At 44.8% G+C, this 23,423-nt stretch overlaps 1 protein-coding gene across 3 annotated transcripts in view; it reads right to left on the reverse strand.

Annotated features, from left to right (window-relative positions):
* Window positions 1–21,189, reverse strand: part of SLC41A1 (solute carrier family 41 member 1) — a 36,385-nt gene extending 15,196 nt beyond the window's left edge. Inside the window, exons 1-3 of one of the 3 annotated variants that reach the window (XM_082228357.1) lie at window positions 21,033–21,189; window positions 17,715–19,062; window positions 4,769–4,876 (exon numbers count right to left, since the gene is read on the reverse strand). In XM_082228357.1, coding sequence (XP_082084483.1) covers window positions 4,769–4,876; window positions 17,715–18,101 — 495 coding nt within the window. In that variant the 5' untranslated portion in view covers window positions 18,102–19,062; window positions 21,033–21,189. Of the gene's footprint in view, window positions 1–4,768; window positions 4,877–17,714; window positions 19,063–20,793; window positions 20,879–21,032 lie in introns of those variants that run through there. The other 2 variants (XM_082228358.1, XM_082228359.1) reach the window with 2 other exon arrangements.
* Window positions 21,190–23,423: the final 2,234 nt, after the last annotated feature.

Below are 23,423 nucleotides of genomic sequence, written 5' to 3' on the forward strand. Positions count from 1 at the left end.
ATTTGTGGAGGATTCAGGGCAACCAATTCAGATACTTTTTCAGGGTGGGTGGGGAGACCGAGGAAGGCAGTGGCGGCAGGATGAAGGCCGTAGAATAATCACTTTCCAGCAGCTGTTTACTTACTGCATTATTCTGGGAGATGTACTATCTGTCAAGTTCCTTTGTCCCCTCACACCCTCAGATTTTGAGAATGGTCCCCAGGTGAGTAATTGGAATACCTTCAGCCTCATGAGACGATAGTTATGCAGCCTTACTTCACATCTGGACTATGGCATTAAGGAGATATTCCAAGGCACCCGTAGAAACAGATACAGTGAAAATCAACAGCTCCTGGGAAGGAGAGCTACACACTGAAGGCAAAACCTTATTGCATCTCTACTCTTGCCCCAGCTACATGGCAGTTCTCTCCATCAGATAGGGGTCGAACTACATATTGCTATAATTGCACTGTTCTAAGTGATAAACCAGTGTCATTGTTTTAAATTAAAAACAAGCACAGGGCCCCCCAAGGAAGATCAGGATCAGTGTGAATAGGGAGAGGGAAGTTTCTTTCTTCCATCTCTCACCTTGACCCCCCAAAAAAAACCACTACAGTAGTTAGTAGGAGCATCAGTAGCACAGTGAGGTGACCTGTGCAGCAAATTGGAATAGTAAAATAATAATACTTCCATTGCTTTGCTATTACCATTACGTCGGGGGCAGGCAGTAATAGGCCAGTGTTAAGCCTCCTCTCTCCACAAATTGTGGTCCCAGTGTGGATCAAGCCCCCTGCATTTGGTTGCAATTCTTTAAACACACTGATGTCACTTCAAGTGACACCATTAAAGCAGCATGCAGCTATGCCCAAGGTTTCAGGGATTTCAATGTCCACAGGACAATCTGACCAAGCCTTTAAAGCTGCTCATACAAGAATGAATGGAGCAGGGGCCAGGTAACTCAGGGAAGCAAAAGCATTGTTCCTTACAGATGTGCACAAAGGGCTGAAAAGGAGTTTGTTCCACCATCCAGCCGGTCAAAAGGTAGGTGCTTGGTGCAAGTTGAAATGAGTGCATCCAAGACTGTTTAGGAAAAGCCAAGAAACAGAGAAGGATGCTTGCACGAGGTGCCTGGAGTAACGAATGGTGCAGCAGCCTTGTGCCTCTTCCATATTCGCAGGGCAGGATACCATTATGGTAAGCACTCTCACGTCGTGGTCTTGCTGCCTACTTCAGCAATTGGCAAGAGAATGAAGCAAATGGCAGCCTGTCCAATGCTGAGCTTGCACCATGAAGGCGCCCAAGCACCAGAGTGCAACAAGCATTGTTTCAAGGAGTCTCCATGCAGCAACACAGCTAAAATGAAAAAGCCTTTGTCCTGCTCACATTCTTTGGGGTGTGGGGAAAAGAACATCTCCCACTGACAAATGGACAGAATGCCTATGCCAAGATATGGGATCCATTCCAACTCTGGACAAAGTATGCCTTTGCCTCTTTTTGCCCTTTCTGTATAGTGGGAACAATCAGCTTGTCTCCTTTCATGAAGAACTGGGTGGAGAAGGGCCAAGCAGACGTCGGGCATCACTCAAAATCATCGAATGGGGACAGAATGTCAGCATGCAACTTAACTGTTTTAGCTGGCAAAAATATACAGAAAGACTGCAGCTAAGCAAATGCTGCATCAATGTTTAGATGTTCCAATAGCCAACAGAAATGGTAGCAGAAATGGGCCAGATGGTTAAGCTAGGCTCACAAAGCATTGCCCTAACCTCTCACTTGTACAGTGGTAAAGGTAAAGGGACCCCTGACCATTAGGTCCAGTCGTGGCCGACTCTGGGGTTGCGGTGCTCATCTCGCTTTATTGGCAGAGGCAGCCGGCGTACTGCTTCCGGGTCATGTGGCCAGCATGACTAAGTACAGTGGTACCTCGGGTTAAGTACTTAATTCGTTCCAGAGGTCCATTCTTAACCTGAAACTGTTCTTAACCTGAAGCACCACTTTAGCTAATGGGGCCTCCTGCTGCTGCAGCGCCGCCGGAGCACGATTTCTGTTCTCACCCTGAAGCAAAGTTCTTAACCTGAAGCACTATTTCTGGGTTAGCGGAGTCTGTAACCTGAAGCGTATGTAACCTGATGTGTATGTAACCCGAGATACCACTGTACTTCTCTCTACATTATATGGGGGTATGCTACCACTTGGATCTCCAATAGCATGGAGACATGAAGATTCAAGCAAATACTGCAGAACCCACATCCATTTTAGGTACTGCATCCTCAATTACAGGCTTCTTTTCCAAGAGCCAAACTGGACTAGCAGGGCAAGTGTTTGGTTCCAAGCCTGTATTTGCTAAGAGGGGGAACTGTTGGCTGGGGGGCATGGTGGGGGAGAGAATAAGCAGGTGTGCATGGAAAGAGTGTTTCACTCCTGCCAGTTCTCCAGTACAAATCCCTCTCAACAAATGCTCTCCTGCTGCAAGGACCCCACCATGAGTTGCACGGATACAGGAACTCATTGTTTCCCCTCTTGGTATTTCCCTAGCCTATATTTCAAGCGCACTTGTTCAACAAAGGGATTTTCAAGGGTATCTGAATATAAGAAAACAGATTTAATCCACAAACCAAGACACACACCCAGCAATGCAGCTTCCCGCCCCAGAGTCTATTCCCAAAGGTTAGGTTTTTGGCAACATTTCTGTGCAAATCAGACTAGCTTTTATGTTCCTTTCCATCATAAAGGCCAGGAGCAGGAGCAGTTCATGTTTACGCTGAGGATACATCCTTATTGTACTAATGAAGCAGATATATTGAAATATTAAGCCAAGGACAGTGGCTGCTTTTTGTACTGAAATAATTGCTTCTGTACTTTCTTCTTCTTCTTCTTCTTCTTCTTCTTCTTCTTCTTCTTCTTCTTCTTTGGAGATCACTTGTAGCCGAGTAAGATTGTCTTCCATAAACACGGTTTATGTACTCCCATTAGGGGGAGGGCCCAGCAAGTCAAAGAAATATCAAACATGGAGTCAACAACTATCTGGGCCTCTTTGCCTGAGATGTGATATCTACTACCAATGGATTTTGATATCAATCAGAAAAATAAGTAGGATTTCAGTGACTCCAAGATCAAGAGTGCTTCAATATGACAATTTATTGTGGACTTGGTGGTGTTCATGCATGCAATCTTTCCCCCCACAATATTCACACAACATCTCCCTTATCAAAATGCTATCGCATATTCCCAATTTAATCCCAATTTACCATGTCTGCATTGTTGTTTTCACAGAAACTGTAAAAATAGATTAAATGGGAAAACCAAAGATGACGTTCTGATGAGGATGGCATTGTACGGATGTTGTGCAAAACTTGTAACATGAGCAGCATCCTGAATCCACAACAAACTGTGACATTTAAGCACCCCAGTTCAAGCACAGTAAGAGGATTAAAAAAAAAATTTTTTTTTACTTAAAACTTACTTACTGTATTCCCCCCCCTTACAAATACGTTCCAGATTGGGGTTACAACTAAAACAGTTTCAAATACATAAAAACAAGGCAAATAATTTACAACCAGAACTAAAGACAAACATCAACACTGGAACTCACCAAAAGCCTGGGTAAATATCTAGGTCTTCAGTTGGTGTCAGAAGCTTAAAAGGAATAGGCACCAGCCATATCTCAGAAGAGAGAAGGCCACTATTTCTGAACACTTAGGCTGTACAATTTGAGATACCAATGAACTTGTTTATTTCTTTGCACCTCTGCACTTATACTGGAGTGCAGGGATACTCTCTAGGGGTACTTCCTCTAAAGCACATGTTTTCCAAGTGCCTCAGAACATTCTAGAAATACGAATTGAGAGTCAGGAGCTAGGAGTTGTTTAGGTTGCACTCATGCAAGAAATCAATGAGCTATGCTCAGCAAACAACCAAGTGAGCACAAGTGGTCTCAGAATCTAAATCTAGGAGGATCATAGCGGCTTGATTAGGGAAAAGCCTTCCAGCTTTCCCTCTATAAAGGATAAGACTGGCTGTTCCTTGGTTGCTTTCCAACAACCCTCATGAATCCATCAAAACACAACTTGCTTGGGGCAGCTTGTTGTTGGCAGAGGAAGAAGAGAAAAATGAGCAGAGGCATGGATCGAAGTCATTCTTCCATTCAGACAAGGGTGGTGGTTTCCAACAACTGCTCTACTTGTGGTCCCCCAGATCATAGCCCACACCACTCCCAAGGTCCCAAAAACAGATTTTCAGGAGGCAGAGAAGAATGGGGTAGATGCACTTTCATTCATTCCTTGGTGTCTCCACACCTAGAGACAGCGCATGCCTGGAATAGAGGTTGGCTACATTTTGACTTTGTTGTTTTTCTATAGGCACATGAAAGCAGCCTTTGTGCTCAGTACTTGAATGAAGGAGCACCTGTTTATGCTACAGGGAAAAGGGAAAAGCAATGCTGTGGCTCGGGCAGCAGTGTTTTTAGAGATTGTGATGCTGAACTAATCAAAGTGCCAACCGTGGCTAACTTCACACACATCTCCCAACGTAGTCTAACCTTTATGAGCTGGCCATCTCTACGTTCAGAAACATCCAGCTCTCTGTCCGAAATACCTCCATCTGAAGAGATTAAGCATGTTCCTAGTCCTGATTGTTTGCCTGAAAGGTTTACACTGGCTAGAGTTCATTTCAAGGATTCAAGGGGGAGAAGTCCCTTTAAGTCAACACCTCTTCAAGGTATATGTAGGGCAGCCGGGGGGGGGGGGAGGCAGATATAAAGCTACCTGCCTGACAAGACCAAAATACTCACAGCTGTAGAGAGCCGAGATGCTAGTGTCATCTCCAAGTTTCCCTTCAGTCCCAGGAGTGCTGGAACCAGGATGAAGACTTCGGTCACATACTTGAAGACATCCCAGTGCTGCAAAAATCAAGGAAATCAGTTCAGAATCTAGAAAAAGGCGATTGTTTAAAAAGAAGCAGTTATTTATTGAGATGGGTTATTAGGAACCTTACGATTCTCTAACAGCGTATTAGGATGTCTTCAGAGTTCAAGCAGCAGCAGACTAGCTACGAACCTCGCTGTTACCGTTGTCTTCCTGCCATAAGTGTGCTTTCAGCTCAGGAGGGGAGGAAAATGTAATATTATTTAAATGCACAGGGCAACAGCTAGGCAATAAAGGCAGAAACCAAGCCTGTGTGCACATGACTGGCTTAAAACACAAGGTCGCCCCCCCCCCACCTACACACCATGTTTTTCAAAGCACCTTTGTAGGTTGTTGCACAGTTGCATGTGTTTCTGGGTTTCCCTTTGTGTGTCCACACCAGTGGCCGGAGAGGGGGCGCTGGTGTAGTCATATGTCATACATTTTAAAATTAGAATTGAAGCAAATTGGGGGGAGGGGGACACACCCAAACGCAGCATTTCTCAAGGAACTACGGGATAGATGTAGCTTGCAGCAATCATCCTATGTACACGGCTTCACAAACCAGTGGTTGACGTGCAATGAATGCAGAGTAAACAGGAGCTGTGTACACAGACTGAGCACACTCTAGCCTCTCCTTTGCCATGCACAGGAATTTTGTGACTGATAAAAGACAGATGGCAAGCCTTGCTAAATGCAACAAAGGCCGAGGACAGCAGGATGCTGTTTTGCTTAGGGGTGAACAATCACCTGTTTGCCTCCATAGTCTGGATCACAGAATCTGAGGTCATTCAGGACTCGGGATGTGCCTGGTACAGCTGGGGATCAGACTCTTGGTTCAGATTCCCAGACGAGTGTCTGTCACAAGGCCATCTCCTTCAAGGCCCTGGATTACCACTTCCCGATTAAAACACGCAAAACAGAAACAGAGGCGGAGGTAAAGGGGAGGCAACAAAAACAAGTCTGCTCCCTTCCCATCCTCAACGCTTTAAATATCCCATCCCTTCCAGTATAAACCTGAACACACTGCATAAAGGGCAAGCATGGGTTTCTTAGGCAGTGCTAATTACATAGCGCAGACTCTATATGCAGCATCTGGGATGCTTGGGGAGGGAAAACAGACCACAGGAAAGGAATAAAGGCTTGGGGGGGGGAATCTTAAAATGACCTTTTACTTCCCTCCAGCAAGGTTCTTCTTAAGGTTGTACTGAATATAGAGCCCTAGTATTACAGTTTGGCCATATTGTGCCAAAGGTGTATTTATTTAATCATTTTTTATATTGATTAACTACAAACGCCTCTAAGCTCCGTACAAGAAATGCAATACGGAAAATCAGTTAAAACTATAAAATCAGACTTCAGTTAAAATGCCTGCTGGTCTGCTGAAAATTCAACAGGGAAGGGGCCTATCTGTTCTTAACTGGAAGGGAGTTCCATAGAATGGGACCCCCACCACTAAATGCACAGATCCTGGTAGATATAGATGTTATTTAGCATTAGGGACAATGGTATCCAAAGCTGCTGATTATGAAGAAGACAAGTTGCTCTCTACCTGGCTCTACTCTTGATACAGATCATCCATCAGGGCAACCAAGGCTGATTCAGTCCATAACCACACCTGGATCCAGATTGAAACAGATCCAGGAATTTATATCATCCAGGAACTCCTGCAACTGCTTGGACACCACCTTCTCCATCACCTTACCCAAGATTGGGACATTTGCAAATGGGCAGTGGTTGTTATAGCTCATACGGTCTAGGGTAGGCACCTTTAGGAGTGGGCACACCCTATTGCCTGCTTAGGCATAGGCAGCTGCCTTGCACCTTGTACAAACCTTTGGTTTTATTTAGCTCAGCCTTGTCTACTCTGACTGGCAGCGACTGCCCAAATCAAGGGGTCAGGCAGTGCCTTTTGAAGTGGTGATGCTAAGGACTTGAACCACCGAGCTACAGTCCCTCCCTATAAACATGACACAGCCTGCCCAAAATACCCCTGAAAAGGTACAGACATCTAACATTACAACTGGTTTGTCTCACAAAAACTGCACAGCAATGGTTATGTGGTGCACATAAATCCTAGCCTGCAGGGATAACTGAAGATACAGTAAGACGTGGTAGCTGCCTTGACTGTGCTCTCAGAATGTAACAGATTAAGCATAAATCCTACGTGAATACGGGGAGGAAAAACTGAGGTACTCACAGAAAGTAGGTTAACCGCAGAAGTAAACCCTATTGAATTCAATGGGGCTTACTCCTGAATAAGTGTGGCTAGGATTGCAGCCTAAAGTAAGGGCCTCTAAAAATATTCCTTTAACCACAATAGTGCTTCAGGGTGCTTTTCGCCTTTAAGGTCGTGGGCGGGAGCCAAGCAGCTCCATTTTCCTCAATGATTATTTTTAGGAGTGACTGGCAGGCAGCTGTGCAAGACGGCTATAGCAAGCGCCTGCTCCTTCACTGGATGTTCCGCAAACTCTGTGTACATGAAACCAGTCACTAATTATCAATATTCACTTTGTGGAGTGAGGGTGGATTTGAGGCTGAGGAAAACTTAAGGTTAAGGACAATCCCCAGGGTTGTCCAAATTAAGAACATGAGAAGAACTGCGCCGGATCAGGCCAATGGCCCATCTAGCTCAGCATCCTGTTCTCATATATGTCTGTGGGAAATCACACACAGGATCCGAGCGCAAGAGTCCTCTTCCCTCCTGTGGTTCCTAGTAGCTGGTATTCAGAAGCATTACTGGGGCCCCTGACTATGGAGGCAGAGCCTGAGTATTGCCATCATGGCTAGTAGTCATTGATAGCCCTCTCTGAGCCCTCTGAATGACACCTGGCTTGAGAGCAGTACATGTGAAAAGGATCTAGGAGTCTTGGTTGACCACAAACTTGACATGAGCCAACACTGTGACGCGGCAGCTAAAAAAGCCAATGCAATTCTGGGCTGCATCAATAGGAGTATAGCATCTAGATCAAGGGAAGTAATAGTGCCACTGTATTCTGCTCTGGTCAGACCTCACCTGGAGTACTGTGTCCAGTTCTGGGCACCACAGTTCAAGAAGGACACTGACAAACTGGAACGTGTCCAGAGGAGGGCAACCAAAATGGTCAAAGGCCTGGAAACGATGCCTTATGAGGAACGGCTAAGGGAGCTGGGCATGTTTAGCCTGGAGAAGAGGAGGTTAAGGGGTGATATGATAGCCATGTTCAAATATATAAAAGGATGTCACATAGAGGAGGGAGAAAGGTTGTTTTCTGCTGCTCCAGAGAAGCGGACATGGAGCAATGGATCCAAACTACAAGAAAGAAGATTCCACCTAAACATTAGGAAGAACTTCCTGACAGTAAGAGCTGTTCGACAGTGGAATTTGCTGCCAAGGAGTGTGGTGGAGTCTCCTACTTTGGAGGTCTTTAAGCAGAGGCTTGACAACCATATGTCAGGAGTGCTCTGATGGTGTTTCCTGCTTGGCAGGGGGTTGGACTCGATGGCCCTTGTGGTCTCTTCCAACTCTATGATTCTATGATTCTATGAATTTGTCTTAGTAGACTTTTTAAGTCCTCCAAGATAGTCTCCTGTGGGTCTCTTGCGCTGTGTGAAAAGTACTTTCTTTTACCTGTTTGGAATCTTCCAACATTAGATGTCCACAAGTGTTAGGAAAGAGGAGGAAAAGGCAGTATTTGGCAGCCTTTAAAAGAAAGCGCCTCTCCTTTGCAAAACCTCCTAGACCTGTTTCTTAACAGCTTCTTTGCTCTCAGGGTCAAAGTAGGTGAAGCATTAAATTAATTTGATGTACAAGTTTGCAAAACCCGCATCAGCTGCTGTGATGGGCTGCTAATGATTGAGATCACAGGAGGCACAGACAGAGAATGCAATGCTTTCTTCCCCTTCTACAGTCTTCAGGGAACTCTTTCCTATGCAGGGGCTATTCGCATTGGGAGGAGAACTCACCAGTGGTGCCAATGGGGTTTCATATACACTTTTGACAGGGTAGATAGCGAATCAAGTCTAATAGAAAAGACACTGCAAATGAGCAAGATCATAACCATTCAGCTAAATGTGAGAATTACCCATAAAGGAACACACAACGTGGGTCCTGCTGACTATTATATGGACATTAAAATATTACTCAGGTTATTTGGGAGAAAGATCTTTATAAAAATTAATGTCGTTCTAAGAATTTATTGTTAAACAACCAGCAAGGTATGGTAAGATAGCATATACCAATACCACTATTTCATGTGTTTAAGTACAAAGGCATTTCAAAAGCTGGGCAAGATTCCTGCAGTGCAGGGGGTTGGACTAGATGACCCTCGGGACCCCTTCAGACTGTACAATCCTATGACTTTAGGTTATGTTTGAGTTTTCTACCCATAACCCCCAAAGTTTGATGCACCAAAGATAGTTTCACTGTATGTTCATTGCATCGCGTTAAGTGGCATTAACAATACAAGTCGAACCAAATTCCTTCCTCATAAACCCCTTAAAGGTCTTGCTTTACTTTTCTGGAGATTGGAATGAAGTAAGTGAACTCATATCAAATTGTGTTAGGGTCTTGCATTGCAGGGCGTTGGACTAGATGAATCTCTGGCCCCTTTCCAATCTCTAGTTCTGTGATTCCATGATCAACACTGGCAGACACTGATTAGAAAACAATGAGCTAAGAGTTCAGAGATAAAAATAAGAATGCAGAGAGTTTCTTTCCAGGCAGAAAAAGTTAGCTGTATGAAACTTAATATGAGAGTGAATGTAACTCATTTTCATTCTCTCGATTTTTCCACAGCTCATAGGCTATAGTTCAACCACGAAGCAAAGCTTAAGAACAAGCAATTTAGGCAGGAAGCATTTTCAAAACATGTCAGACTAAGTAAAACGATGAATTAGGCAACGGAGCAGAGACTTTTGGGATCACAATATCAAGTTATTTTTCTCTAATATTCCTGACAGGTTCCTTGGTGCCTGCACTTGAAGCTGGAGCAGGCAGAGGATCCGCTAGCAGTTGTAACTGGATCCAGCGGGAATACAATCCAAGTAGGGATGTTCCCTAAGGGAGAAGAAGCTCTTTCCAAGGAAAGGAAACAAGAGCCTTCACTTACGCCAACTCCCTTTTAATACACGCAAGGCCAAACCTACTGGCGTATTTAGAACCATGATCAGGATATTACCGGCTCCTGCAGAGGGTAAATATTGCTGCAAGTAGAGAGTGTCCTTCGGTAAGAGATATCAAAGCGCTAAAAAGGGAGCCTATAACATTAAGCCTCTTATGTAAGGGGAAGAGATCTCCTAAAATTTCCAATGTGAAGACATCTCAGCCAGCAGGCATATGATAGACAACACAATTAATGCCCCCCCCAAAAAAAAACAAAAATTAGATGCAAGATGTTTCCCTTGTATTGCAATGGGAGTCCAAGGCATCCTGTATAAATCCCCGCATAGCCAAAAGGGAAAAAAAGAGGTTTGCTTTGCTGGTACTTTCATGTTGCTAGCCAGATGAAAAAGTCTGCAATTATCTCACATCTATTACTGTGAAAGCATCTCCCCTGCTAGCCTAGAATCTCTTACCCATCCAAGCATATCCTGCGCCAGATGGGTTTCTACGCAGCACTTAAAAGCTGCAGGCTTCAAAAGATCCACTTTCTGAAAAACTCTGCCTTTAGCTTTTTCCGTTAGAACTCTGGAACTCTAAACTTCACAAAGGTGCAATGTGTTCCTAGAACACATTTCACGGATCCGAGAAAATATATATAAATACAGATTGCTAAATTTAGAGATTACCCTTTTAGTTCCTATGCACAGTACAGATACTGACCCAAGGTTTGGCTTGGAAAGTCATTTGAACCCAGAACTGTGGTTAAGGTCTCTTCTCCTTCACCGCAAGTTGTAGCCAGGGTTTGTTAGAGACTGGGTGTGGGGGCTCTAACAGAGCAGTAGGTGTGGTTCTAATATAATGACCAGACCTACAAAATCCCTCAGTAGGAGCACCAGGGGAGGCTTACGAGGTTGCAGCTGCCTGCCCTGAAACTATCTGCTTGGAAAGTTAAAGAGAACTGAAATTCAAAGGGCTGTAGTGTCACATCAGTCATATTACCGTATTTTTCGCCCCATAGGACGCACCGGCCCATAGGACGCATCAAGTTTTTTTGGGGGGGAAATAAAGAAAAAAAAATATTTCCCCCCCCCAGGCGCTTGTGGGGCAGGCAGTGGGGAGAAGCGCTCTTCTCCCCGTCTCCCACCTTCAGATCAGGTCCGGGGACAGCGGGGAGATGCGCTGCGTCTCCCAGCTGTCCCCGGAGTGGTGGGGCAGGCAGCGGGGAGAAGCGCTCTTCTCCCCGCCGTCAGCCTCCAAACCACTTCGGGAGACAGCGGGATGGCGGCGTTCCACCTCACTCTGTCCCCCGACCTTGTGGGGCTGGCGCTGGGGCTCTCCTGAAGCCTGGAGAGCGAGAGGGGTCGGTGCGCACCAACCCCTCTCGCTCTTCAGGCTTCAGTGAAAGCCTGCATTCGCCCCATAGGACGCACCCACATTTCCCCTGCATTTTTGGAGGGGAAAAAGTGCGTCCTATAGGGCGAAAAATACGGTAGCTGTGAAAGGGAATGGGTCTACTGCTGCTCTCCAATACATACTTGTCAAATACCTTCTCACTACCCTGCTATCACCCAGAGTATAGTCACAGGTTGGCTCTCAGCACTTTCCATTCACAGAAGTTCAAGTTCCACCCCCTAAGATGCAACAGCACCTGGCAACTTCAGTACAGTATCTAAAGATCAAATGAAGTTCTACGCTGTCTTCCAGATTGTCTTCTAGCATACTAATGCCACCTTTTGAAGTCCAAGAATGGAAGGTTTCACTCCTGTCCTTAAACACTGATATTTGGATGAAGGAGGGAAGAAAGGAAAAACGAGTGGCATTTATTCTGCTTCAGGCAACGCATTATTACAGCCGAGTTCCCATGAGTAATCATTATAAGCAGTGCAGGAAGAAAATTACAGTCATCGGATGGCAGTTCAACTTTGTAGCCCTTGCCAATTAGATAAGTAGAATCTTGATGTAAACAGCTGGGACCAGGCCACAGAGAAAGGAGATCTGCAAAGCAGGTCAGAGTCTGGTGAGTTTTGACAGGGGGAAGGATATGCTTGGAAACACCATGTGGGCCCACCAAGCTCACCATTCTGAGCTCCTTGAAAGAAGGTTGGGATGCAAATAAAAGAAGCAGTTTTGTATGACTGGTCATGGGCTACTGTCAAACACAGGATCGATATGGGAGTGCACTATGAAAGCTTCTCAGAAGAACATCCCTGTTAGTCAGGCAAATAACACACCAACACTGAAATCCTATGCACAAACAAGTGAGGAGTTCAGTAGGAGTCAGTAACCATTCATAGGATCAGGCTGTATGAGTCCTGAGAGTGGATAATTAATATAAACATGCATCCTTGGTGGAAACACTCAAATTCTGGAATGCCATTCCTCTTCCAGAGGCTTTAGCCAGAGTGTTTTCTGGAAACAATGCAAGACCTTTATATTTGGGCAAGGGATAAGAAAGCTATTTAAGCTTTAATTTTGAAGTGTAATCTTCCTGAGCTGCTTTTTTTTGGGGGGGGGGTGTCAGGTGTTTGCTTGTAAAATGCCTGACCACAGATGGATGATAAGGTTGGGAAGAAGGATGTAACAAAGCACAGATTTGACGCTGATCTCATATTTATCAAGGCACCATGAATGGCAGAAGCAAAAAAAGAAAAAGAAGAACCCTACATGAGTTTGACGCCTCCAGTAGAAATCCTCACTGTCCAGGAGAAACCATGTTAAATGCAAGCAATGAGCCGCCTGACTCGGATTATTAGAGGGCACATTTTCAGTTTAAGAGGACAGGGTCAGGTTCAAAAGAACAGCAGCTGCGCCTGAAGCCTTTGCATGCTTAGTCTTTCATTAGCATCGCACATCTGATAAACAAATGACAGTGTTTATTTATTCCAAATGTGGAAGGGTGGAAGCCTCCAAGCGCCAACATGCTGCCAAATGGTTGAATAAGCAGATGACAGCACCCTCAACACCTTCCGTCATCGCACACAGCTCCAGACGTTTTATCAGACTATGGAATTGGTATCTGACATGTTCTGGATGAGCCTGCACTCCGCTCACAAAGATCAGGTTCACCAGAGGGTTGCTTTCGGATCCAACATTGCTGAAGGATTTATCAAGGGCACCTGGAGATCACAATACCTTCCACCAGTTATGAATAGAATGCCAGCTGAATCTCTTCTGAGACAGATGGATGGGTGACAACTATTGATGCGCTACTATATTTAGGTTAAACTGCTCTAAGACACTGTATGTGAAGAGTGCCTTTGGAAAATATTAAAAAGTGGTACAGAATATGATAGACTGTTCACCAAGACAACACCATGACCATATTCCCCAGCATTAAAACATCTTCACTGCCTTCTATGTCTAGTTCAAAGTGATCTTTAAATAACCTGAGTACATATGTAGAATACCATCTTCTCCCATACAAACCTAAGAAGCTTTCCAGTGACCCTTTCCCCTGTCCAATCTTTTTTTGAAAAAGGTAATTTTGCACATGCATGATAGGTATCAACTAAACTGGAATTGTAGAGTTGTAAGCGACCCCAAGGATAATCTAGTTCAACCCCCTGCAATGGAGGAATCTTTTGTCCAATGTGGGGCCAGAACCCACAACCCTGAGATGAAAAGTCTCATGCTCTACCAACTGAGCTATCCCAGCTGGTAAAAAGTTGGTCCTGTTTAGGGATCAAAGCAGCTAGCTCAAACCCCATGCCCCAAATTCCACATACATGTCTCAGCACATGGCCTCTGTATAAAGGGTATGTTAAACTGGAATATGGGGGGAAAGTGCGGAAAAGTATATTTGATAGGCAGCTCATGTGACACTTTACAACTGCCACTTGTTACCTTGGAAAGTTGTTTGGCTATTGTGCCATTTGCTAGCAGACAAGGAAATGTGAAAGCAAAACAAAAGCAAATGGGAAATGGGGACAAAACACCCACCCCCATTCTTCAGACCTGGCCCTCTGCACCTTCACGTCTCACTGTGTACCATTTTACTGTAGAATAGTGACTATTCTTATCCTCCCTGGTTAAGACTGAAGATCAAGCAAGCAGTATAAATACACATCCATTTTAATTCTCACTTTTCCCTCACCTCTTCAGCAGCCCAGTCCTTTGTTCAGTATCAAGGCATGCCTGGAGGCCTTTAAAAAGGGCAAGGGGAAAATTGATCACTTGCAGAAAGACAGTTGCTCACTGGCTCCAAAGAGTCCGAACTGCTATACTCTGCCAGTGACAATCCACCCCTAGGCAATTGTGCGTACAATAGTTTCATGACATAACTCCGGGAACTGTGGTTTCAAGAAACAAGTGCACACAGTGCTGCACCAGGATATAGACTTATCTAATTGTTCCTTGAAAGCCTCAAAGAGAAAGAATGAACAGCTTGCTCCAAGAACAGGGTAGCCAACCTCCAAATGATGTTCAACAGCAACTGTTGGCCATGCTGACTGGGGCTACTCCTGGGTTAGATATTTGCTCACAGCAGGCATGCTCTGGTCCATGGGGTCACAAAGAGTCGGACACGACTAAACGACAACAAGGGAACAATTCTGGGAGCAAGGCAACAGACAGCAAACTATTTCATCCCTAACCCAGAAAAAGGTCTTCACAACTCAAGATTCATGAAAACAAAGGAAGAGATGGCAAGCCAGCCCCACAGAGCTGCATCTCAGTGATCCAGAGAAGAAAATGTGTTTTTGCAGGTGGTGGTGAGAAATAAAAGTGTAGGTGTCAAACTGCTGGGGAACCAAGAGACTCAAAAAGACCACAAAAGAAAAGAACCACCCAAAGGAAAAACAAATTAAATTGACTGGTTCCATGAGTAAGACTTGACAACACTGGCATTTAGGGAGATGCCAACAGGCTCCTGCTGTTAACTTTCAAGACCTACTTATTTCGGGGGGGGGGGGAGTTGGTAGTTGTTCAGATTTCCCACTGAACTATGAACAATCTGGGAGTGCTTTCCAAATACCAGTGGGAATGAACCAAGCCTGAAGGTATTAACAGCTTTGACTTTCAAAGAAAGGTGGCCAATACAAGCAGATTAGTCTCTTTTTAAAAAATTTATTAGGACATTGTCCAATGGTTTTAGATTTTGCTTTTGTATAATTCCATTGTGAGCAGGAAGGCTGGAATATTGGTATTGTACTAGTTCCCATGTAACACAGATGCATGCAACTTTCTAAAGCATGACAGTCATTTAGAGATGCTTATTTCTGAGCAAGAAAACTTCACACTATATACTGCTCCACTCCCAGTGAGAAGCTTAGATAGCACCGAAAAAGACTGAATCACGTCCAGTATAGAAAGTTTTCCCAAGAAATCACTCTGTTAGAAAAGGTAACTAGTACAATGCTGACTTGCTAACAGGTAAGATGCCCACTAGCTTGTATCTTATCAGTTAGCACCTATTCCAACAAAATTGACCTAGGATTAATTTTAACATTCACTTTGGTAGGGATGTGATTTCTCAATCTGGGCTCAGTATTGGGACTCTTCCAAAGACTCCATCAACTGGATCTGGAAGTCCTCCAAGCTCAGGCTGGTAGGGTATTAATTTCATGCACACACTCACTTATGAATTATATTTTCATGATGATCCAAGCAGCATGAAAACTTGCATAAAAACGTATCATGTGAAGTTGTTATTATATAGATGGTAAAAGACAGGCCTAACACCCTACACACTGAAAAACTAGGTGGTGTATATTGCTGCTGCATGAGAAAAAAATGAAATCCTGATTAGTTTGCACATTTATGCCATGACTGAGCCCCTTCCCCAACCCAAACTGCATCTGCTGCCAATGAAACAAAACACCCAGGATGTTGTATAATAATGATCAGGTCTGAGTTTTAGATTTACACAGCCCCATCTTGAGAAGCACACTCCAACTACACTTAGGCAGTACATAAACGGCTATCAACAAAGAGTGTGGCGCTGATAACCAAGGTTGCAGGTTCGATCCCTGTATGGGACAGCTGCTTATTCCTGCACTGCAGGGGGTTGGACGAGATGATCCTCAGGGTCTCTTCCAACGCTACAGTTCTATGATTCTAAGAAAGAACAGCATGGCTATTGCTCTCCCTCTAATGTCAGAGGCAGTAAGCTCATGAGTATCAGCTGCTGAAAATCATGTGGGTTAACTGCTGATGCATTCTGGACTGCTTGTGGCCGCTGTGAGGAAAGATGTTAAACTAGATGGGCCTCTGGCCTGCTCCAGTAGGACTTTTAAGTTATCAACATAAAACAAAACATTAACCCCCCCCCCCATGAATCTCATTAGGTTTAATGACCGGTGCAGTTCTAATTTGTCAAGATGAGCAAGAACATTTGGCTACAAAGCTACACCATGCTCTGCTAATTTTTAAAATATCCCATCTTTCCATCAACCAACCCTCCTCATTTCCCCCCCTCACAACAACCCATTGAGGTAGGTGACTGCTCCAAGTTTACCAGTGAGTTTCCTGGCTGAGTGGGGATTTGAACCCTGCTCTTCCAGGTCCAGCTATACCACATTGGCTTTCTTATTTCAATTTCTAGCAACGACAACTCCCTCTAAGCTCCTGAAAGCACAGAAATGGTATGAAACTGAAATTTCACGAAGTGTTTAAAACCAAGGCGCTTAAGCAGAAGCTCTTTTAGCTGAATGTTTAATGTTAAGCGATAGTAGATCACCCGGTCACTTCAGGAGGCAGCCGCAATTTGAAACTGTAGGGTCGGATTCTGTCCAAAGTGCTACCTGGCTTGCATAAATGTGGCAAATAAGACTATTGAGACAGAGTCTCGGCCTTTAACATTAACATGACCTGCCAGATAGCTGCACTGCAGGCACAGAGGCCAGTGACACCGTAATCCCAGTAACTCAACAATGTCATTTGAGAGCGAGGAGGCAAGCTCCACATGACAGCTAGTGTTTCAAGAGATATCTATTGGATATCTCCACTGTGCCTTACATTTCTAATATTTATTTAGAAATATATTAAGGAGATTCAGCATTTGGGCAAAGCCAGACCACATGCAAAAGCTGAGAACACATTTTCATCCCTTAGCTAAACAAGTCTTTTAACTGGGTAACGGCCGGTTGGATTTGCCAGCAATTAATATCACAGGTCTCGGCCCCCGGCTAAAAACGTTTACTGCAGCTCTTTGAGTTTTCCCCAGATTGGCAACTCTTCAGGCACACATATGCTCATCAGTTCTGTAAACACCACCAAAAGTGCATTTTTTAAAAAGTTCGCTTCACATTTTTGGGTGTGTGTGTTGGGTTTGGCTCTATTGTATTTACTTTCTAGGGTCTGAACTTTTGGGAGAACTCTAGATGTCTTTACATTCCTGACACTCCATCTCTAAGAAGTAGAAGTTTATTTTCAATTCAGAGGCTGGGTTTTAGAGTTTATGTTCCTTTAAAGCTGAGATTTATAAGAAAAAGATGGGTCTTGGGTGATTAAAAGGCATTCAGATTCAGGAACAGAAAGAGTGGGTCACACTGCTATTGACCACCTAAACTTTAATTGCTTCCAGAAGAGGGAGGCTTATTCTACCTCTCACATGTGCAATCTAAGGAAGATGAGCCTGGAAAAAAGAGAGGAATAAATATATAATGGTTTCTAATGGAAAACCTCTGCCTCCCACCAAAGTAATGAGCAGCAAATCACTCTCATGGGATTTAAAAGCCACTAACAATAAAGCAAGTTACAAGTCCAGATACAGAATTTTGAGCCCATTCCATGCTGAAGGCTTTTAGTCTTACCTGCACAATGTCCAGGACCATCCCAGCTGCTACTGTCCCAAACCCTGCCAGCAGGAAAGGAAAGAGGACTTGCAGCCCAATGGAAAAGGAGGTCTCTTTTAGAGGAGAGGCTGGTTCTGGGCCACGGTCTGTGCTGGTATCATCACTCTCTGTAGTTTGACTGCCATTCTCTAGCAGGGCATCTTCCTCACGCACCCCTTTGGCATTGGCTCGGGATTCTATCACTACCACCTCGATACCTCCTCCTTCCTCAGGCCCTAAAAACTCAGAAGATTCAACAAGATGTTCTCGGTCAGGACTGGAGAGACAGTCTATAGGGCCAGCAACAATGGGTAGCACCACACCATTGGTGTGATGAGCTTCCTTTTGTTCCAGCTTGGAGGTCATGTTGCAAGATTATGCAGGCTGTCTCCAGCCTTCAACCCTTGATATACTACAGAAGGGACCCAGCAGAGAAAAAGTCCTTTGCTTGGGGGTTAAGCCAATATGCCTTTCGACATATATATTCCAAGTCCTCCAGTTCGACAATTCTGTCCTTAGCCGCAAGGTCTGCTCCCCTAGCAAAAACCCCCATCAAGCACAATCCAGAACGGGAGACGCCAGCCACAGAGCCAGCAGAGACACTGCAGTAGATTCTGGTGAGATCAAATCTGCTCTGCTTCAACCTTCCCTGGAGTTCTCCCTCAAGGCAAGAGTCTTTGGGGCACACTCAGTGCAAAATGTAAAGTGCCTGCAATTGTTAGTTTCTTTGGTTTGTAAGCTTCCAGAGCATCAGCTTCTCAAATCCTGATATCAAGCTCAGGCCTTAATGCAACAACGAATTCAGCTGCTCTTTAAAGTGGATGGGGAAAAGAGATTTTTCAGCAAAACCACTTTGTAGATTAGAGTCTTTAAAAACAGTTTGAGATAAATTTGGATTCTAGCTTTAAAACAAACAAAAATACAGAGTAAGTGCCGAGTTTAGTTTCCTAGGCAGTTCCTGCTACCCAGAAAGTTGGAAGGCTTGAAAAATACTTCCTCCTCTTCTCCAGAATGAAGATCAGGGTTGCCTTGATTTCATGAGATTCCAGCCAATTATGAAGGGCTTGGTTCAGGTCTCCAGGCTGGCCTTCTCACCCTCTCCGACTGTCTCTTCACACTCTTCCCAAGACAGCCCGGCTATCAGTGAGCTGTGAGAAGGGACCACCCTTTTTCTCAGAAAGGAAATCTCTCACCTTACAACATGCGGCAATGAAGGCTCTTATTTAAAGCAACATGAAGATCCCAGACAGGCTTATGCTGTGAGCTTGTCCAATGCTAGCAACGGAAAATTCTTCTACAGACTCTTCAGGGAACACGCTGCTCTCACCTTAAAACACAGAAGAGTGGAAAATGCATGATACAATTTTTAGGCAACTAAAGAATAACTCTTTCATTCATAAAGTCCCTCCCTCCCATGTATTAGTGTATACATCAATAGCTTTACTGTTCTTCTATATGCCGGTGTTGTTTTTTTTAATTAAAAACCCCCCTAAACATACATCAATATAAAAACAGCTGCAAAGGAAGAGGCCCTTATGTTTCCTCTGTTACCACCATGTCTATCCAATTTCCCCTTCCGACATTAAATTCCGTCTGAGATTTTCACACCTGACAGTCACAGGACATAGCGCACAGATGTGTTCCATGCAGAGGACAAACACAATTGTTCATTGCTGGTGAGCCAATGCAACTGCAACCAATGAACACCCTTTTAAAGAGTCAGGCAAGCATGCTGTACCATCAGGGCCATTCCTCAATCAGCTTCTGCCTGCAACAAGTAGAAAACCCATAAAATCCACAACAGCGGCATGAATGTGTATGTACACTACTGCCCTCTGCTGTGTGCAGGATGCTTTAATTCACCAGCTAGCTCACAAGAACGCAAGCAGCAGAGTGGAGCAGCAAGGTTCCAAGTTCCATTCTCCTTGCATTATAAAGCAGCCTCAAACCTACCAGTTTGTCAGTCTTTAAAGATATAATTTCACTGTATCTTTAGGATAAAGCAAGCCAGACACATCCCACCATCTAGTTCCTTTTATTCCCAAACAATTGCTAACATATGGCTTGGGACAGGGTGGAAGGTGCATTAGCAATCTATGTATTGTATTTACACATAGAGCCACATGTGTAGCAAGCCATCTCAACAAACTACAGCAGTTACCAAAAGAAAATATTATTAAGAGCCATGCATCAGTTGTTGCTAGCAACACAAAGGTCAGTCACATTAGTGAGAGACAGTGTTGCACATCTAATACTCCTAACCCTGTGAAGCCAATGGAATTTTGAATACAGAGGTTTAAACCTTTGAAGTATGTTCCAAACAATTTTACTCATGAGACATCAGATAGCCACATTGCCTAAAATCTAAAATTTCTTCTAATGTTTATTGCAGGAGAGTCTCAAGGAGCTCCCGGTTACAGTTTGAAGACTCTCACGTGTGAAGGAAGCATAATACAAGACACTCATTCTTGGATAAGCAACCCAACTTTTGTATTAGAATAAATTTGGAAAGGAAGTGATGTTTAATATATGAGTTAGCTAGCAGCAGCTCATTTACCATGAAATTGCATGACACACATCACCTACAATGCAATTTAGGGTTCTGAGTAACCCATCTAGTTTCATAATCCACACACAGACACAAGCCCTTTCTGACAGCAAGTTACAATCGGAGTATCTCTTCACACGCTGTACCCTCATCCATCATCCATTCTATTAATACACCACATCCTTAGATCAATCCTCCAATACTCTACACTCGTGACTCTGCCTGCTCAGTCAGAAAGTCAAGTCCAAGCCAGCCATAAATTAATAAGACACATTTATTTATTTTTTACTCTTCCCACCGATCCATACTACCAATCTATTCCATCGCCCCAGCATCTTGCCATGAAGGGAAACAAAGCTATCTGCCAGAACACCAGGTTTGAGCCAAAAAGCTGCATTAAAACCCCACTATATTTACAGTAAGTATGTACCCTTCAACCATACACACACACTCCCCACCCCAAAGAGAAACCAGATGCCCAGAAAATGGTACGAGGGAGCAGCCACCTACCCTAATGGGGACTCTGCTTCTTAGCTATCTCCATCCTACAGCAATTATCCTAAACAAGCTATTCTTCCTTGCCGGTCCCCCCACCAAAGCACAAGTCCTCGTTGCAAGGAAGAGGACTGACTAGGTGGCTCCGTCGTAAGCCAAGCCCCTTGCCCTGTCCCTTTAAAGCCTCCCTTAGGAGCCCAAGGGGTCTTGAGCCCAAGGAATCCACTCCCACGAGAGGGGCGAGGGGAGCCTACCTGCCGCCTCCTGAGCCCGGCTTCTTGCCTCTTCTGGGATCCAGCCCCTTCTCTTGCTCCCCCGGCCCCCCGACGGCGACCTCTCGCTGCCACTGCTTACATTGCAATTGGACTGGGGATGGAGAAAGCGCTGCTTGCCAGAAGAGCAAGGTAAGAGGCGGAGCTTGCATGTAAGCCCCCGCCCCTCGCTCGAGGAGTTGACAGCCGCGGCGTCCAATGGGAGCCCGGCGCCCGCCCGCTCCCTACACGCCGATTGGCTCGCCGCCGTCGACGCGGATGACAGGTGCGAGAGGCCCCGGCGGATTGGTAGCAGCGCCGGCCAACCGCAGCAGGGAAGGAGGCGGACTCGGCGGGAGGGGGGAAGTCTTTGCTGTGTGGGCAAGGCAGGCTGCAGGCTTGGCAGGGTGGGAGCCAATCACGTGCTCGCTGCAAAAGCCGTGGCATTCCTGGGCAGTTAGTTGCGGCAGCTGCTCCGAGGCGGGCGGAGGGGCTTCTTCCCAAACTGCGGACTGCGAGCGAGTCAGGATGTTATCCGGCGCTTAAGCAATATTGGAATTTTTTTTTCTTCAGACAGCGGAGTGAAAGTGGTAGAATGGGCTGTACCATCTCAGGCTGCTGGTGGGCGGCAACATTTTCCGTTGCTGTCGTAAGCGCAACGAGCAAGCTCCCTGCAAGCAGAAATCTAGCCTAGGAAAGAAATATCCGCTTCCTTGACATGGTGGTTTTCTGCTGCAGGGAGGCTCTTGTTTACATAAAGGAGCCACCAAAAATCGGCACGATCTGTCTGCACTTGGAAGTGGTGCAGTCTGTTCTACCACTCTGCCATCTCATTCTGCGGCTGGGGTTAGGCTGGATCATACGGTAGATGGCTATTTATTTTTCAGTCGACTCCTATTCATAGCTGTCAACGTTAATCTTTTTTAAAGAAAATTCCCTTATTCCGAATAGGATTCCTCGCAAGAAAAGGGAAACGTTGACAGCTGTGCTCTTATTATATTTTTAAAGACGTGGGACAACCTTATGGTGGTTATCCAGCTTCATATCTAATTTAGTTCTCAGTTGAAAACCACAACTAGATTTCTGAGGTTGCAGCCCTAATCACACTTAATAGGAAGTAAGACTTGCTGCACTCTGTGGGACACACTTCTGAGTAATAATAATAATAATAATAATAATTTATTTATACCCTGCCCATCTGGCTGGGTTTCCCCAGCCACTCTGGGCGGCTTCCAACAGAATATTAAAATACAATAATCTATTAAACATTAAAAGCTTCCCTAAACATGCGTAGTATTGCTCTGTAAATAAGGGGTGCAGAGACATAGGCATTTCCTATGAGCCTCTCAGTGGCAAGACAGAGGACACTGTATGTTCAAAGGAATACCGTTCAAAAGGCTTCATATAAGCTTTAGAAATAGTTCTGGGACTGAACCTAATGAGCTAAGGCTTAACTCTTAAAGTCATCCCTGGTTTGCAAAAATTAGTAGATAAATAAATTAGTACCATCTTTTCAAGATAAAACAAAAACAAAACAGGTGAAATCTGGTGTATTATTATTTGGTAGAAGGGATGCGGGTGGCGCTGTGGGTAAAACGTCAGTGCCTAGGACTTGCCGATCGTATGGCGGTTCGAATCCCCGCGGCGGGGTGAGCTCCCGTCTTTCGGTCCCAGCTCCTGCCCACCTAGCAGTTCGAAAGCACCCCTAAGTGCAAGTAGATAAATAGGTACCGCTTTATAGCGGGAAGGTAAACGGCGTTTCCGTGTGCTGTGCTGGTGCTGGCTCGCCAGAGCAGCGATGTCACGCTGGCCACGTGACCCGGAAGTGTCTTCGGACAGCGCTGGCTCCCGGCCTCTTAAGTGAGATGAGCGCACAACCCTAGAGTCGGACACGACTGGCCCGTACAGGCAGGGGTACCTTTACCTACTTAGTAGAAATGTGAGATTGTTCAGAAGCTGTCAAGAATGGGGAAATGTGAAATTTAGAAGGCAAGTGATGCCTTTCTATCTCAACTGAAACTGCCTTTCTGCACAGCTACTTTCATTCAAGGTCTTCTGAGACAGCAACAAAGCAATGTTGCAACAGGGAGCTAGTTTTGATTACATTTCCTTACCAGTGGGAATGAATGTGAAGGGACTTGCTCAAGGCCTTATATTATGATTCTGGCAAAGCCAAATTCCCTGACTCATATATCTCAACTACAAGGAGGTATGTAGCCTTCCCCTGCGTATTCTTACTTAGAAGAAAGGCCCATTTGGTACAATGAAGGTTACTCCAAAATCAGTGTGCTTAGAGAGGGAAGCATATTACTCAGAATATCTGGCACTAAATGCGTACGCAAAACTAGATGCAATTGCAAAATCACCTGATTAAATTATTTAAATTTGTATTTA

Source organism: Podarcis vaucheri (assembly GCF_965113315.1).
Source record: "Podarcis vaucheri genome assembly, chromosome: 6".
Taxonomy (NCBI): domain Eukaryota; kingdom Metazoa; phylum Chordata; class Lepidosauria; order Squamata; family Lacertidae; genus Podarcis; species Podarcis vaucheri.